Consider the following 16920-nt stretch of genomic DNA (forward strand, 5'->3'; position numbering starts at 1 on the left):
CTCATGATGACAAAAATACATATGTCTGATAAGAAGTGTATGCCAAAGTTCCTGCGAGCGTAAACCACGAGGATTAACACCATTCACTGGTGGCACGATCGTATTTTGACAGGTACTACACAATTGTACAATTGAGCGGGCTTGCTCTCTTGTTATACCAAATTGTCACCTAATAGCATTAGCATTCTGATGGTAGAAGTCATGCAAGATGTTTCCCTGCACGAGCGAGTTTGGTACCAGAGCTGCACTCGTGAGGGGCTCAGCTTGCCTGTTCCCTTCTGCTATAGGCCCTGGAAGCGTGGTGTGCGCTCGCAGATGTACAATGGAATGTGCATGTTTACGGTTTTGCAACACTGATATTAACTGTTGAAATTGCTGGAACAAAAGAGGATTAGTTATTTCCCGCAATGCCGATCGAGACGATCCAAGTTACGATGTGCTCTCTCTTGGTACAACCTGGGCCACAGGCAGCGGCCGGGCGGGGGGGGGGGGGGGGGGGGGGGGGGGTCAGCCCTCCCTCGCCTCAGCCGGGCGGGGTGGCGATGACGACCCAGCAGCCCTGTGCCGCCCCCCCCCTTGTTGTTGTTGCTCTTGTTGTTGTTGCCGCAGCTCCGGCCGCTCGCGCTCCGTAACCGCCGCCGCCCCCTCCCGCCGAGGGGACCATCAGCCGCGAACGAACCGGCGCAGCGGGGCCCGCAGCACGTCTCCGTCCTTTCCAGCCGCGGTTCGTTCCTGCACACGAGCGGCAGCGCCGAGGCAAACGCCGCCCGCGGCCCCGGCCGGCAGCAGCAGCGGCGTTCCCGGGGCGCCGCCGGGCGCGGTGGGCGGCGCGGCGCGGGGGTGCCGGTGTACCGACTTCGTTGGAAGAGGGGGAAAGCAATAAGTCTGTCTTTCGTTCGGGGCCCTGGATTAAAAGATTCGATGATGACTTTTCCAGGCCAGCAGCATCCCCACAGGTGGCTGCACGCCAAAGTTTAACGTCTATAGTGTCCCAAGTCCTTGTCAGGCCTCCAGTACATGGGCTGATACCCAAACCAGGAGTACCGGGAGTTTTATCAAGTTAGAACTGTTAGTAGTGCTGGTTTCTGTAGCACTTTGTCCCAGTCGCTTACCTCCTCCTGTTGAGGCAGTTGTTGCTTATTTGTGTGTGGGTGGTTTTTTTTTTTTTTTTTTTTTTTTTTTCAGTCGCTTACTTCTTCTTTCCTTTGGTTCCTAATTCTTCGTGTTTCTGATAATGTCTTTTGCATACCCCCCTGCAATCAGGGGCCAATATCTTTTTCTAAGTTTTAATCCACGCTCCTCTAAGAAGCTTCCCAACAACGACAATGCAACGTCCCGTTCCATCATCTCATTCCCAGGCTGTCATTGCAGCATTCCCATCCCGAACCAGACCTTGGTCTGCCTGACTCACTGGTCAGTCCGTAGCGCTACGATTCCGCCTCTCTCGGACGATCCGCCTCTCGGGCTATCCGCCTCTCTCGGGCTATCCGCCTCTCTCGGGCGCCGGGATGGCCGTCCTCTCTCTCGTCCGCGTTGTGGTCGTTGAAAACCCTCTTGATCACGTCGGGGTCACCAGATGTTGCGGCCGAAGACGGGGAAGCAAGACGCATCAATATGATGAGTAAAAAGACTTCCGCTTTATTCTGTGACACTGCTCTTTTTATAGCATAGCTCGGTTCTGTGCACGCTTTCATGCGCTGTACTTAGCAAGTTAATTGGTCTAGCACTACTGTTCACGCGACAAGCACGAGTATGATACACACTGTGATTGGATAGAGATTTCTACGTTTGTTACAATATTTTACTATTTTTGCAGTTAGTATGTTTTGCTCAGAATCTTGTTTTTCATAGTTTCATCCTTCTTGTTTTTCCCAGGGACAGTGTGTTTTTCACAGCTTCAACCTACCTTCTTATCTCAAGGACAGTGCTCTTTTTATATTCGCTGATACACATTCCTTACTGTTAACACTTTAGCTGCAACAGCACAGCTGTCAAGAAAGATGGATCGTGGCCCTGGCCTCAACAATGGTGATGGATAGAGTCATTCACCTAAGACATTTAGGCATGTCGATATTCAACAAGTTGCCAAATGGCTGGCCTTTTGGGTGACCTTTGCTCATTATAATATCATTATAATACCAAAACACACCTCCATCCCAAAAGCTACGCGCCTCCAGGTAGCGACCACCCCCCTACCGAGCATGCGTCCTGAATTTCTTCTTGTCTATACCTTTAAATCGAAGCGAGGAAAGTTTGCACCAATCCTGACAAAGATACGCTTGACTAGAGTCACCCAAGCCTCATCAAAAAAGTATAAAAATGGCTTAAGGGAAGGGGGATGTGGGCAAAGACCTCCATCAGAACGTCTGGGATCAGTCGACGGGCTGGACCTCTCTTCTCCCCCCCACTAGGGATGCTTGTTGGGTAAGAACTCTGTGTTACGCGCACTCAGTTACTAACACCTTGCTACCTATTTAGAATTATTATTTATAAGTTGTGTTTTCGCAGTCAGTCCCTATCACCGGCTATCTTCGAATCTGTGTTCTGTCACGAGCAGATGTAATAAAATTTGTCATATATATACAAATACAGATTTCCAGAAACTTCACAATTGATACAGAGAACATAAGGGATTTGGCCCATTGCGCTGCCCGTGGGGTCCCTGAACAGGTTAGGCGAAAACCCTCCGACTTAGCGGGCTGCCCAGGGGGGGCAGGCGGGTCGGGTACAAGGGTCTCGTCTTTCTTGGGAAGCTGGCAGACTGGTCAAATTGCTCCCTGACCTCTATTGACCTGACCTTGTGTCATAACGTGACAGACCTGGAGGGAAGAGGGGCCCAAGAAAGCTGGTTAATATTCAAGAATCACCTCCTCCAAGCTCAGGAGCGGCGCATCCCAACAAAGAGGAAGTCAGGTAGGAACACCAGGAGGCCTGCATGGAGGAACAAGGAACTCCTGGACCAACTCAAACACAAAAAAAAGGCCTACAGAGGGTGGAAGCAAGGACAGGTAGCCTGGGAAGAATACGAAGAAATTGTCCGAGCAACCAGGGATCAGGTTAGGAAAGCTAAAGCCCTGATAGAGTTATATCTGGCCAGGGACATCAAGGGCAACAAGAAAAACTTCTATAGGTATGTCAGAGATAAAAAGAGATCTAGGGAAAATGTAGGCCCTCTCCGGAAGGAAATGGGAGACCTGGCTACCCGGGATATGGAGAAGGCTGAGGTACTCAAAGACTTCTTTGCCTCAGTCTTCACTGGCAAGAGCTCCAGCTGCACAGCCCAAGTCACAGAAGGCAAAGGCAGGGACTGGGAGAATGAAAAACCGCCCACTGTAGGAGAAGATCAGGTCCGAGAAAATCTAAGGAACCTGAAGGTGCACAAGTCATAGATTCATAGATTCATAGATTTCTAGGTTGGAAAAGACCTTAGAGATCATCCAGTCCAACCGTCCCTAATCCCCATTAAACCATATCGCTAAGTAGATCATCCACCCTATTCTTAAACACATCCAGGGATGGGGACTCAACCACCTCCCTGGGCAGCCTATTCCAGGGGCTGACAACCCTTTCAGAGAAGAAATACTTCCTAACATCCAACCTGAATCTCCCCTGACTAAGCTTATACCCATTTCCTCTTGTCCTATCACCCAACACTAATGTAAAGAGCCCTTCCCCTACCTCCCCACCATCTTTTCTCAAGTATTTGTAGGCTGTAATCAGGTCTCCCCTCAGCCTCCTCTTCTCCAGGCTAAACAGCCCCAACTCCCTCAGCCGCTCCCCATAAGTTTTATTTTCCAGCCCCTTGACCAGTTTAGTCGCCCTTCTTTGGACTCGCTCCAGGAGCTCAATATCTCTCTTAAAGCGAGGGGCCCAAAACTGGGCACAATATTCCAGGTGCGGCCTCACCAGTGCCGAGTACAGGGGCAGGATCACTTCCCTATTCCTGCTGGTCACACTATTCTTGATACACGCCAGTATCCCATTGGCCTTTTTGGCCACCTGGGCACACTGCTGGCTCATATCAAGCCGGTAGTCAACCAACACCCCCAGGTCCTTCTCCGCCAGGCAGCTCTCCAGCCACTCTTCCCCGAGCCTATAGCGATGCTTGGGGTTTTCATACCCCAAGTGAAGGACTCTGCACTTGGCCTTATTAAAGCTCATGCCATTGGCCTCAGCCCAACGATCCAGTCTGTTCAAATCCCTCTGAAGGGCCTCCCTACCCTCGAGCAGATCGACACAGCCTCCCAGCTTGGTGTCGTCTGCAAATTTACTGAGGGTACATTCAATCCCCTCATCCAGGTCATTGATAAAGATGTTAAACAGAACTGGACCCAGCACTGAGCCCTGGGGAACCCCACTGGTGACCGGCCTCCAGCCGGATTTAGCCCCATTTACCACCACTCTTTGGGCCCGGCCATCCAGCCAGTTTTTAACCCAAAGGAGGGTGTGCCTATCCAGGCCAGCAGTTATCAGTTTCTCAACCAGAACACTATGAGAAACTGTATCAAAGGCTTTACTGAGGTCAAGGAAAACTACATCCACAGCCCTTCCCTTGTCAACCAGGCGGGTCACCCTGTCATAGAAGGTGATCAGGTTTGATTGGCAAGACCTGCCTTTCATAAACCCATGTTGACTGGGCCTGATCACCCGGTTAACCTGTATGTGCTCATTAATAGCACTCAAGATAACCTGTTCCATGACTTTGCCCATCACCGAGGTCAAACTGACAGGCCTGTAGTTCCCCGGATCCTCCTTCCGCCCTTTTTTGTAAATGGGGGTAACATCTGCCAGCCTCCAGTCCAGCGGAACTTCCCCAGTGAGCCAAGACTGCCCAAAGATAATGGACAGGGGTTTGGCAATGACATCCGCCAGCTCTCTCAGGACTCTCGGGTGGATACCATCAGGCCCCATAGACTTGTGGGCATCCAGCTGAAGAAGCAGATCCTTGACCCGTTCCTCTTGGATCACAGGAGCTTCGATTTGCTCTCCCTCCCTGCTCTCAGACACCAAAGGCCAGCTCACCTGGGAACTACTAACCTTATTATTAAAGACTGAGGCAAAGAAGGCATTAAGGACCTCAGCCTTGTCCTCATCCCTAGTGACTAATGTACCCCCTGAGTCCAGTAGGGGCTGGAGGTGATCTTTAGCCTTCCTTTTGTTGTTAATATATTTATAGAAAGACTTTTTGTTGTCCCTTACGGAGCAGGCTAGTCTAAGTTCCAGTTGGGCTTTTGCCCCCCTGATTATCTCCCTACATGCCCTAACTTCTTCCCTGTATTGATTCCTGGATGCCTGCCCATTCTTCCAAGACTTATAGACATCCCTTTTTCTTTTGAGATGTTCCCAAATCTCCTTGGTCATCCAAGCTGGTTTTCTACCCCAGCGGCTCGATTTCCGGCACACAGGGACAGCTCGCTCCTGTGCCTCCAGAATTTCCTTTTTGAGTAGTAACCATCCCTCCTGCGCCCCCTTACCCTTGAGAGCTGTCTTCCATTGGACTTTATTAACCAGACTTCTAAACAGTCCAAAGTCAGCTCTCCCAAAGTCCAGCTTGGCCGTTTTAGTGTTCCCCCTCCTAACTTCCCCTAGAATTGAGAATTCTATTATCTCGTGGTCACTATGCCCCAGGCGTCCTCCAACCTTCACATCTCCCACAAGACCTTCTCTGTTCACAAACAGCAGGTCTAGGGGAGCACCTTCTCTAGTCGGTTCACTGACCAGTTGTGATAGGAAGTTGTCCTCCACACTCTGCAGGAATCGCCTAGACTGTTTCCTGACTGCCATGTTATACTTCCAACAGACATCAGGTAGGTTAAAGTCACCCATAAGGACAAGGGCTAGTGAGTGCGAGACTTCCCCCAGTTGTTTAAAGAATAGTTCATCAGTCTCACTGTCCTGATAGGGTGGCCTGTAGCAGATTCCCACTACAATATCCGCCTTCATAGGCCCCCCTTTGATTTTCACCCACAGACATTCTACCAAGTCATCCCGCACATTTAACTCTAAACAGTTTATACCTTCCCTTACATACAGGGCAACCCCACCACCCCTCCTACCTCTCCTATCCCTCCTGAAGAGCTTGTAGCCATCCATGGTAGCGCTCCAATTATACGAGTCATCCCACCATGTTTCAGTGATGGCAACTATGTCATAGTTTCCCCGGATAACAAGGGCTTCCGGTTCCTCTTGTTTATTGCCCATACTGCGTGCGTTCGTATAGAAGCACATAAGTTGGGCTTTCGACCCCACTGCACCCCTAGGGGGGGCAGCTTTATTTCCTGAGCTGTTATTTTTGGGATTTTCTTTTACCTCCAGGCAACTTGTGTGTTGCTCCTAACTACACATATCACCCCCTACTATCACTGAGGCAGCAGGCCGAAGGCACCTGCCTACACTCCTCTCATCAGACACTGGAGGGCCGTCCTTGACTGTTAATCCTCTAAGTCTGACAATACCCCCCACCCCCTTCACATCTAGTTTAAAGCCCTATTGACGATCCCAGCTAGTTCTGTAGCAAGCAGCCTTTTCCCCCATGGAGACAAACCCGCCCCATCCCTGGATAGAAGGTCTGGCATTAAGGTCAGCCCGTGGTTAAAGAACCCTGGGACCTGATGAGGTACATCTGCGGGTCCTGAGGGAACTGCCAGATGAGGTTGCTAAGCCACTATCCAGCATATCTGAGAAGTTGCGGCAGTCTGGTGAAGTTCCCACTGACTGGAAAAGGGGAAACAGCCCCCATCTTTAAAAAGGGAAAAAAAGAAAACCCAGGGAACTACAGGCCAGTCAGTCTCACCTCTGTGCCTGGCAAGATCATGGAGCAGATCCACCTGGTGACTGTGCTAAGGCACATGGAAAATAAGGGGGTGATTTGCGACAGTCAACATGGCTTCACCAAGGGCAAATCCTGCCTGACTAATTTGGTGGCCTTCTACGATGGGGTTACAGCTTTGACGGATAAGGAAAGAGCAACTGACATCATCTACCTGGACTTGTCCAAAGCATTTGACACTGTCCCACATGACATCCTTGTCTCTAAACTGGAGAGACAAGGATTTGACAGATGGACCACTCGATGGATGAGGAATTGGCTGGCTGGTCGCACTCAAAGAATTGCGGTCAACAGCTCGATGTCCGAGTGGAGGCCAGTGACGAGTGGTGTTCCTCAGAGGTCAGTACTGGAACCGGTGCTGTTTAACATCTTTGTCGGCGATATGGACAGTGGGATCGAGTGCACCCTCAGCAAGTCTGCTGACGACACCAAGTTGTGTGGTGTTGTGGACACGCTGGAGGGAAGGGATGCCATCCAGAGGGACCTTGACAGGCTGGAGAGGTGGGCCTGTGCGAACCTCGTGAAGTTCAACAAGGCCAAGTGCAAGGTCCTGCATGTGGGTCGGGGCAATCCCAAGCACAAGTACAGGCTGGACAGAGAATGGATTGATAACAGCCCTGAAGAAAAAGACTTGGGAGTGCTGGTGGACGAGAAGCTCAACATGAGCCGGCAATGTGCGCTGGCAGCCCAGAAAGCCAACCGTATCCTGGGCTGCATCCAAAGAAGCATGGCCAGCAGGTCAAGGGAAGTGATTCTGCCCCTCTACTCTGCTCTCGTGAGACCCTACCTAGAATACTGCATTCAGCTCTGGAGTCCCCAACACAAGAAGGACATGGAGCTACTGGAACGAGTCCAAAGGAGGGCCACGAAGATGATCCGAGGGCTGGAGCACCTCTGCTATGAAGACAGGCTGAGAGAGTTGGGGCTGTTCAGCCTGCAGAAGAGAAGGCTCCGGGGTGATCTTATAGCAGCCTTCCAATACTTAAAGGGGGCCTACAGGAAAGCTGGAGAGGGACTTTTTACAAGGGCATGTAGTGATAAGACAAGGGGCAATGGCTTTAAGCTGAAAGAGGATAGATTTAGATTAAAGGAAGAAATTTTTTACATTGAGGGTGGTGAGGCACTGGAACAGGTTGCCCAGAGAAGTTGTGGATGTCCCATCCCTGGAAGTGTTCAAGGCCAGGTTGGATGAGGCGTTTAGCAACCTGGTGTAGTGGAGTGTGTCCCTGCCCATGGCAGGGGAGTTGGAACTAGATGATCTTTGAGGTCCCTTCCAACCCTAACCATTCTATGATTCTATGATTCTATGAAAGTGCAGATGTAGTCGCTACTCTTATAAGATAAAGAATATCTTCTAGACTCTGGTATGTATTTTTATTGTTATTGCTGGTATACCAGGTCTTTGTAAAATTTTGTAATACTTTACAAAGGAAATGATCGTTCTTTTTGGTTTGGTTTTTTTTTTTTTTTTAAGTGGATTTCTCTGTGTATTGGGATTATGTGGCAAGGTTTTGGTAGTGGAGGGGCTGCAGGGGTCGCTTCTGTGAGAAGACACCAGAGGCTGCCCCCATGTCAGACAGAGTCAGTTCCAGCCGGCTCCAAGATGGACCTGGTGCTGGCCAAAGCTGAGTCAGTCGGTGATGTTGGTAACGCCTCTGTGACAACATATTTAAGAAAGGGAAAAAACTGCTGTGCAACAGCAGCCAGAAGAGAAGAGTGAGAATATGTGTGAGAAACAACTATGCAGACACCAAGGTCAGTGAAAAAGGAGGGGGAGGAGGTGCTACAGGCACTGGAGCAGAGATTTCCCTGCAGCCTGTAGTGAAGACCATGGAGATGCAGGCTGTCCCCCTGCAGCCCATGGAGGTCCATGGTGGAGCAATGTCCACCCTTCAGCCTGTGGAGGACCCCACGCCAGAGTGACGTGCGGAAACAGACTTCACAACTCGGAAAGTTGTAAAGTAGGTATGTTTATTGCAGCGCTGGGTGCACGGGGGATCGCTCCACCACAAACGTGCACACCCGCCGTAGCAGTTTTCTTGTATTTATACAGACATATTCGTAACCCCCTCCCCAAAAGGGCAGTCTCTCCCAGGAGATCATTTCCATAGCCCCCGCCTCAGGCTCCTCCTTGACACGCCTCCTGGTGGTCGTGGGCAGGGGTCTTTGGGATGAAGGCCGTAGGTCTTCCTCGCTGTGTGTTTTCACTTCTTCCCTAAAATTCCTGTTTTGGCTGGGCTTGCAGAGCCAAACCGGTTCCCAGCCTGGCCTGGCCTTGAGTGGACACCTGGTTGTGTGAGGACTGCACCTCATGGAAAGGACCCACACTGGAGCAGGTCTTGAAGAACTGCAGCCTGTGGGAAGGACCCACGTTGGAGAAGTTTGTGAAGGACAGTCTCCTGTGGGAGGGACCCCATGGTGAAGCAGGGAAAGAATGTGAGGAGGAAGGAGCAGCAGAAGTAACGTGCGATGAACTGACCGCAACCTCCATTCCCCATCTCCCTGCACTGCTCAGAGGGGAAGGAGGTAGAGGAGTCGGGAGTGAAGTTGAGCCCAGGATGAAGGGAGGGGTAGGGGGAAGATTTGTTCTTATTTCTCATTATCCTACTCCATGTTTAATTGGCAATAAATTAAATTAATTTCCCCACGTCAAGTCCATGTTGCCCATGATGGTAATTGCTGAGTGATCTCTCTGTCCTTATCTTGACCTGCAAGGTTTTTGTTGTATTTTCTCCCTGTGTTTTTGATGGAGGGGGAGTGATAGAGCGGCTTGGTGGGTACCTGGCAGCCAGCCAAAAGCCCATCTCAGTGAGCAGTGTTGCCATCCTGTGTGAAGACAGTCAGGTCCAGAAGTGTTGAATTAACACTAGATATTTTGAATCGCTCAGTTGTTTTTGCATCTAGGCTCTTATGCAGTATTTTCAAACCACTGTACAAGCACAGCAACTTCCAGTGTGTTGAGAAAGTCTGGATCCAAGTACCAGAGCATCACCAAAGACTACCCCTGACTAAATCCTGTCAGAACACTACCCAATTTTACCCAGAAACTAACCCACCAGGAAGGCCCCACTTGCGGCTCGAAGCACACCACCGTCTGAATAAGCACGTGAGTAGCCAGCGAGACCTTCATCACCGTGCATACGGCGGCTAGGCATGAAAACCCATTTCCTCTCGATCCCCTGCCCCCCCCTCCTCCTCTAATGGCTGGAGCCTGTGGCACCGCCCCCTGCCTGGATCTGCTCCCCCCTCCCCAGCCCCCGCCGAGCATGCTCGCCCTCCCCCTCGCACTTGCAGCATCCGGGCTACGGTGCCTCACTAGACTTGTTCACCTTTAGGCAGCAGCGTAGCACTGAGCAAATTCCTGCTTTTATTTTTTTTTTTTCTCGCGCTGGAATGACCTGCGAGCCACCCTGCTTTCCCTACAGACCTACGCGTGTATTTACTGCTTCATTTTTTGGTAGTGCAAGGGGCTCGCACAGTTGTTCTCAACTTCGATGCCGTAACTCGGGAGAAGAATAAACTTTGGCATGATGTGAGGAGATCCGCCTTTTCCTGTTTGGTTGTTGTGGCGTTATTTTGCTCCCCCTCCCCGAGGCGAGGATGATGGGGGATTCTTTATTCTTCTCTTCCCTCCCTGTAATCCCTTACACCTCTCAGAAGGGAGCAGGAAACCTGCCCCCATCTTCTCTCCCGGCTACCTGGTGCTCCGCGAGCTGCCGCCTACACATGACGACATGACATGACATGACATGACATGACATGACATGACATATGAGATACTAAACGCGCAGGTGCAGCTCACGAATCTGCTCTTTTCTCTGTCTCTAGCTAACTCGCTTCCTCCCTCTTTTCTTCTTTGCCCCGCCCATGCAGTCGCGCGCTCTCGCTGGCTCTTGGGGGAGTGGGATGAGAGTGCGATGCTGTGTCTCTGCAGGAGTTGCTCCCCTCGCGGCCGCAGGGGAATAAGGCAGCAGCACTGGGGCCTTGTGGAGTTGCTTTAGGTGCTCGGACGGTTATTGTTCGGAGCTCGTCTCTGGTGGAGAAATCTTCCCTTCGTCCCGGCTCAGCTCCCTGCAGGCGGAGGCACGGGGAGGGGGAAGTCGTCGCCACCTCCCTGGCGTGCAGCGGTCGGCGGGGAGGAGAAGGGAGGTAGGAGGGGCTCAACATGATGGCGGCCGAGGCCGGGACTGAGGAGGGCGGCCCGGTTACTTCTGTCAGGATAGTGGGAGCCGTTGGCGGAGCTGAGTCAGAGCACTACCCCACCTTATGCCGGGGCAAGGAGCTGGGACTGCATGGCCCCTTCCTAGTGGGCTCTGGCGAGGACAGCCCGGGCGCTGGCGGTCCGGCTTTGTGCTCGGCGCTAGGGCTCCTGGCGCTAGGTTCTGGGCCTGCCCCTCTGGTGTCCGGAGGCGGTGGCGCCGTGACAGCAACTGGCCAGGGCCAGGGGCCGGAAGTGTCCGGAGGGGTGCTGCCCCCACACGAACCCAGCACTGTCGCCTTTTCCCCGCTGCCACCGCCACAGCCACCTTCTTTGGCGGGGGGGCTGGGGACCGTGGACGAAGGCGACTCGTTGGATGGGCCGGAGTATGAAGAGGAGGAGGTGGCCATCCCGCTCAACGCTCCCCCCACGAACCAGTGAGTAGCAGCGCTTCCGTGCCCCGCAGGGCGCTCGCCATCCCTGGGCGCTTTCCCCGCGAGGAGGGGGGGCGCCGCAGCGGGGAGCGTGGCGTCGGGCCTCCACTTTTTCTCAGGGGAAAATGTGCGTCAAACTCCTGTGGGAATGTCGCAGAAGTTTTTAATTAGGTTATGTTTGGAGAGAAGAGGCAATTGAAAAAAGAAACTGCAGGTCTTCATTAAGGTTTTTACTATATTTATCCTTCCGTTAGGTTAATTGTGATTCCTACAGTGCTAGTTATATAAAGAATCTCGCACTAGAGGCGGAGCAGTTCTGTGTTTGTTTTGTGAAATAAAAAAAATCAGATAATGTTATATAGAGTTCATGTAACTAGCGAGTGCTCTAAACACAACCTTTGGATTTAACAATGAACTAACTCTAGGAAATCTGCAGATTTACATAAAAAGGTTGCAAGGCTTGTATTGGAACAGCCCTCAAGCAGGTACCTTGTTCTCCCCAAAATGAAACAGTTTCAAAGGCTTAACATATTTCTAGATACCAACATAAGCAATTTATTCCTGAAGTTATAGTAAGTATAGAGGATAATGGAGTTTCAAGATACAGGATGGCAGATATGTTCAAGGTATAGGTCAAAGTTAATCTGAAAACCCATCTGAATTTAGGTTCATTTTTACCTTCTCTCATAACTCCAGTGTCAGAGAGTTAACTTCTGCATTAGTTCAGGTATTTCCAAGATTTCAGAACCCATTGCAGTTGTAAGGAGGAGGTAAACTGTAATATTAAATGATTAAAAAAAAATAATCTCTAACCTTGATAGGCTATCTACTAATAATCCTTTCCTCTTTTAACTTCTTGTGGAAGTTGATAAAGAATAAGACTGTTTTGTGAAGACAGTGTTTGAATAGTCTTAAAGTTGTACACTTCCATAAAGAGCTAGCAATAGAATCAGGCAGTTTAGATAAAGGCTGAGGAGGGAAATGGAAGCACACAAAGGTGAAGTTACTTCTTCAATATTGTGTGTTATGTCAGAGAGATACAGAATTCTGGTCGTCTAGTTTTCTCTCTGAAAGATCAGACTGCTTTTTCTGTTAGAACTGGTTATTATGTTTCTCAGAAAGTAGGGTTGTTTGGGGTTTTTTTTTGAAGTATTTTTAGAAAGGGGGGTAATTCTTGATGAATGATCATGTATTTGATACTAAGTAATTATTACTACTTTCACAAATGTAAGTGGATTTTGCTGTCAGAGTATTGTCTTGTAACTTGTATGATAGCATGAAGGTTAACTTTCATAAAAGAGGATATGAAATTTCTGACAAAAAGCATGTTCCAGGGGGAAGACTGTGAAGGCCCTAATTTTCTGTATTGGTTGATGAGGCTACTTACCTTATTAAGACAAAAGGGATATTAAGTCTTTGCAGGACCAGCATAACTGTGTAGTTGAGTATTTGCTCTTGCAGATACTTTACTATAAAAGCATCTAAGCAGTAAAATAGATTTAAAAAAATTGATTCAGAAATTTATACCTCCATCGAGTTAACTGTTTTTACATAGAATGGTTAGGGTTGGAAGGGACCTCAAAGATCATCTAGTTCCAACCCCTCTGCCATGGGCAGGGACGCCTTCCACTACACCAGGTTGTTCAAAGACTTTTCCAACCTGGCCTTGAACACTTCCAGGGATGAGGCATCCACAACTTCTCTGGGCAACCTGTTCCAGTGCCTCACCACCCTCAGAATGAAGAATTTCTTCTTTAGATCTAATCTCAATCTGCCCTCCTTCAGTTTAAAGCCATTGCCCCTTGTCCTATTGCTACACGCCCTTATAAAAAGTCCCTCTCCAGCTTTTTTTGTAGGCCCCCTTTAGGTACTGGAAGGCTGCTCTAAGGTCTCCCCGGAGCCTTCTCTTCTCCAGGCTGAACAACCCCAACTCTCTCAGCCTGTCTTCATAGGAGAGATGCTCCAGCCCTCGGATCATTTTTGTGGCCCTCCTCTGGACCCACTCTGGCATCTCTATGTCCTTCTTCTGTTGGAGACCCCAGAGCTGAATGCAGTACTCCAGGTGGGGTCTCACGAGAGCAGAGTAGAGGGGCAGAATCACCTCCCTCGACCTGCTGGCCACGTGTCTTTGGATGCAGCCCAGGATACGATTGGCTTTCTGGGCTGCAAGTGCACGTTGTCGGCTCGTGTTGAGCTTCTCCTCAACCAACACCCCCAAGTCCTTTTCAGGGCTGCTCTCGGGTGTTTCTTCGTAACCTATCCTTTTTGTGACTTAAAAAAAAGAAAAAGAAAAAAAAAGAAAAGAAGTTGTTGGCTAAATAAAAATAATCAGAAACCTTTTCCTCTTTCATGCATCTATTTTAATACAAAGTCAGTTTTTTACCATTCTCAGTTAAGTCATTTAAGTTAGCAGTATGCTGATAGTAAGTTGTATCCTTTCACTCCTGATGTTTTATTTTGTAAGCGTCCTTTCTTTGTAGTCATACCGTCTGCTTTTATAGAATTGAACTCTTGATCTTTTACCAGAACAAAGATCTGTCACCTTAATATTATAAGCAAATACCTAATACACTTAACTTCCTCTTCTCTTTTCCAAGTACCTCAGGAAGATGGGGAATACATTTTAATATGATATCTTTAATTTTCTAGCAGTGGGAGAAGTTTGTCAATATGTAACAGATTCTTTTTATTAAAATACTCAAAATCCCAAAATATGATTGATATTTATCTTTATCCTTGTAAGGGCCTAAGGTGGCACTGCCAAATTATAGGTTCAGGATACAGTAACGGATGCCAGACCAACAGCTTTAGGGATAAACAAACTATTGCTAAATATAGGTACAGTAATAATTTTTAATTTGAGTATAGAAGTAGCACGTTTATGCTGTAGCTTAATGGTAGATGGGAGGCACAGGATGCTAGGGAATAGAGTGGGCAATTCTGTGTGTGTTTTGGTCTTTTTCTCTGCACACGCTGCCCCATCTGCAAAGCTTGCTGCCAGAGGTCGATGGCAGTCCGAAATGGTGTTGCAGAAATGTCTACAAAAATAATGAATGAATGATACTTAATTTAGTAGTAAACCAGTGATATGTGAAATAGTTTAGTTGTTTATGTATTTGAATAAAAATCTTAGTTGGCAAGATATATCTTGGTGTTGCATTAAGATGGCAGAAGCAGTTCTAGTATATTCCAACACAATTCGTGTTTTCATATGGTGTTTCTTTAAACAGTGATTATCACTTTGAAATGGAAATCGGTTGAAATCAAAAGATATTAGCCTTACAAGATGAAACAGGTTGTCAAAATACTGTCTTGTTCAGACAAAAATCCTACCCACAGTAGATGTATTCTTACAGTCACTCTTGGTATCTGTTGAGGCAACATATTATTGAGAAAAAACAGTTGAAGATAGTTGGGTAGAGAAATAGTAAATAAACATGATTTGAGTGAAAGTAAAAAAATGTTTTGTCTTAATGTAGTGTGAAGTTATAGTTTCTTCAGAGGAGTCTGTCAGAGGTAGCAAGTCCAGAGTTCTACAGCATTTGTTTATTTCAGTAGCTAATAAGAAAACTTTTTCAGAAAAAAGTGCATAGTTTTACAATAATTATTGAAGGCCATACTCCATACCAAAGAATAAATGTGTGTCACATTGAAAACTGAGGGGAAATACTATTGGCATGTTTGGACTCTACAACCTCTCTGGGCAGCCTGTGCCCAGCGCTCAGTCACCCTCACAGTAAAAAAGTGTTTCCTTATGTTCAGACAGAACCTCCTGTGTTTCAGATAGTGCCCATTGCTTCTTGTCCTGTTACTGGGCACGACTGAAAAGAGCCTGGCTCTGTCATCTTTGCACCCTCCCTTCAGGTACTTATATATGTTGATGAGATCCCCCCTGGGCCTTCTCTTGGCTAAACAGTCCCAGCTCTTTCAGCCTTTCTTCATAGGAGAGATGCTTCAGTCCCTTTTTCATCCTCGTGGCCCTTTCCTGGACTCTCGCTGGTATGTCCGAGTCCCTCCTGTACTGGAGAGCCCAAAACTGGACACAGGGCTCCAGGTGTGACCTCACCAGTGCTGAGTAGAGGGGAAAGATCACCTCCCTCGACCTGCTGGCAACACTTCTAATGCAGCCCAGAATACTGTTAGCCGCCTCTGCGGCAAGGGCACATAGCTGGCTCATGTTCAACTTGGTGTCCACCAGGACCCCCAGGTCCTTTTCTGCAAAGCCGCTTTCCAGCTGGTAAGCCCCCAGCACAGGTACTACTGCCTGGGGTTATTCTTCCCCAGGTGCAGGATTTTGCACTTCCTCTTGTTGAACTGCATGAGGCTCCTGTCAGCCCACTTCTTCAGCCTGTTGAGGTCACTCTGAATGGCAGTGTGACCCTCTGGCGTATCAGCCGCTCCTCCCAGTTTGGTGTCATAGAATCATAGAATCATAGAATGGTTTGGGTTGGAAGGGACCTTAAAGATCATCTAGTTCCAACCCCCCTGCCACAGGCAGAGGCACCTTCCACTACACCAGGTTGCTCAAAGCCTCATCCAACCTGGCCTTGAATACCTCCAGGGATGGGGCAACTGCAACTCCTCTGGTCAACCTGTTCCAGTGTTTGACCACCCTCATTGTAAAAAATTTCTTCCTTAGATGTAATCTCAATCTATCCTCTTTCAGTTTAAAGCCATTGCCCCTTGTCCTATCACTACACACCCTTGTAAAAAGTCCCTCTCCAGCTTTCTTGTAGGCCCCCTTTTGGTGCTGGATGGCTGCTATAAGATCATCCCGGAGCCTTCTCTTCTCCAGGCTGAACAACCCCAACTCTCTCAGCCTGTCTTCATAGGAGAGGTGTTCCAGCCCTCGGATCATCTTCATGGCCCTCCTCTGGACTCGCTCCAGCAGCTCCATGTCCTTCTTGTGTTGGGGACTCCAGAGCTGAATGCAGTATTCCAGGTGGGGTCTCACGAGAGCAGAGTAGAGGGGCAGAATCGCCTCCCTCGACCTGCTGGCCACGTGTCTTTGGATGCAGCCCAGGATACGATTGGCTTTCTGGGCTGCCAGTGCACATTGCCGGCTCATGTTGAGCTTCTCGTCCACCAGCACTCCCAAGTCCTTTTCCTCAGGGCTGCTCTCAATCCATTCTCTGTCCAGCCTGTACTTGTGCCTGGGATTGCCTCGACCCACGTGCAGGACCTTGCACTTGGCCTTGTTGAACTTCATGAGGTTCTCACAGGCCCACCTCTCCAGCCTGTCAAGGTCCTTCTGGATGGCATCCCTTCCCTCCAGCGTGTTCACAACACCACACAGCTTGGTGTCATCTGCAAACTTGCTGAGGGTGCACTCGATCCCACTGTCCATGTCGCCGACAAAGACGTTAAACAGCACCGGCCCCAGTACTGACCCCTGAGGAACACCACTTGTCACTGGCCTCCACTCGGACATCGAGCCGTTGACCGCAACTCTTTGAGTG

At 49.2% G+C, this 16920-nt stretch overlaps 1 protein-coding gene across 1 annotated transcript in view; it reads left to right on the plus strand.

The window, feature by feature from the left end:
- The first annotated feature begins 10994 nt into the window (after positions 1-10994).
- LOC147526202 (ras GTPase-activating protein 1-like) overlaps positions 10995-16920 on the plus strand; it is a 179984-nt gene continuing 174058 nt past the window's right edge. The window contains 1 exon segment of the mRNA XM_086630192.1: positions 10995-11464. Coding sequence (XP_086486318.1) covers positions 10995-11464 — 470 coding nt within the window.

Source organism: Tauraco erythrolophus, chromosome W (genome assembly GCF_009769465.1).
Source record: "Tauraco erythrolophus isolate bTauEry1 chromosome W, bTauEry1.pri, whole genome shotgun sequence".
In the NCBI taxonomy this organism is placed as follows: domain Eukaryota; kingdom Metazoa; phylum Chordata; class Aves; order Musophagiformes; family Musophagidae; genus Tauraco; species Tauraco erythrolophus.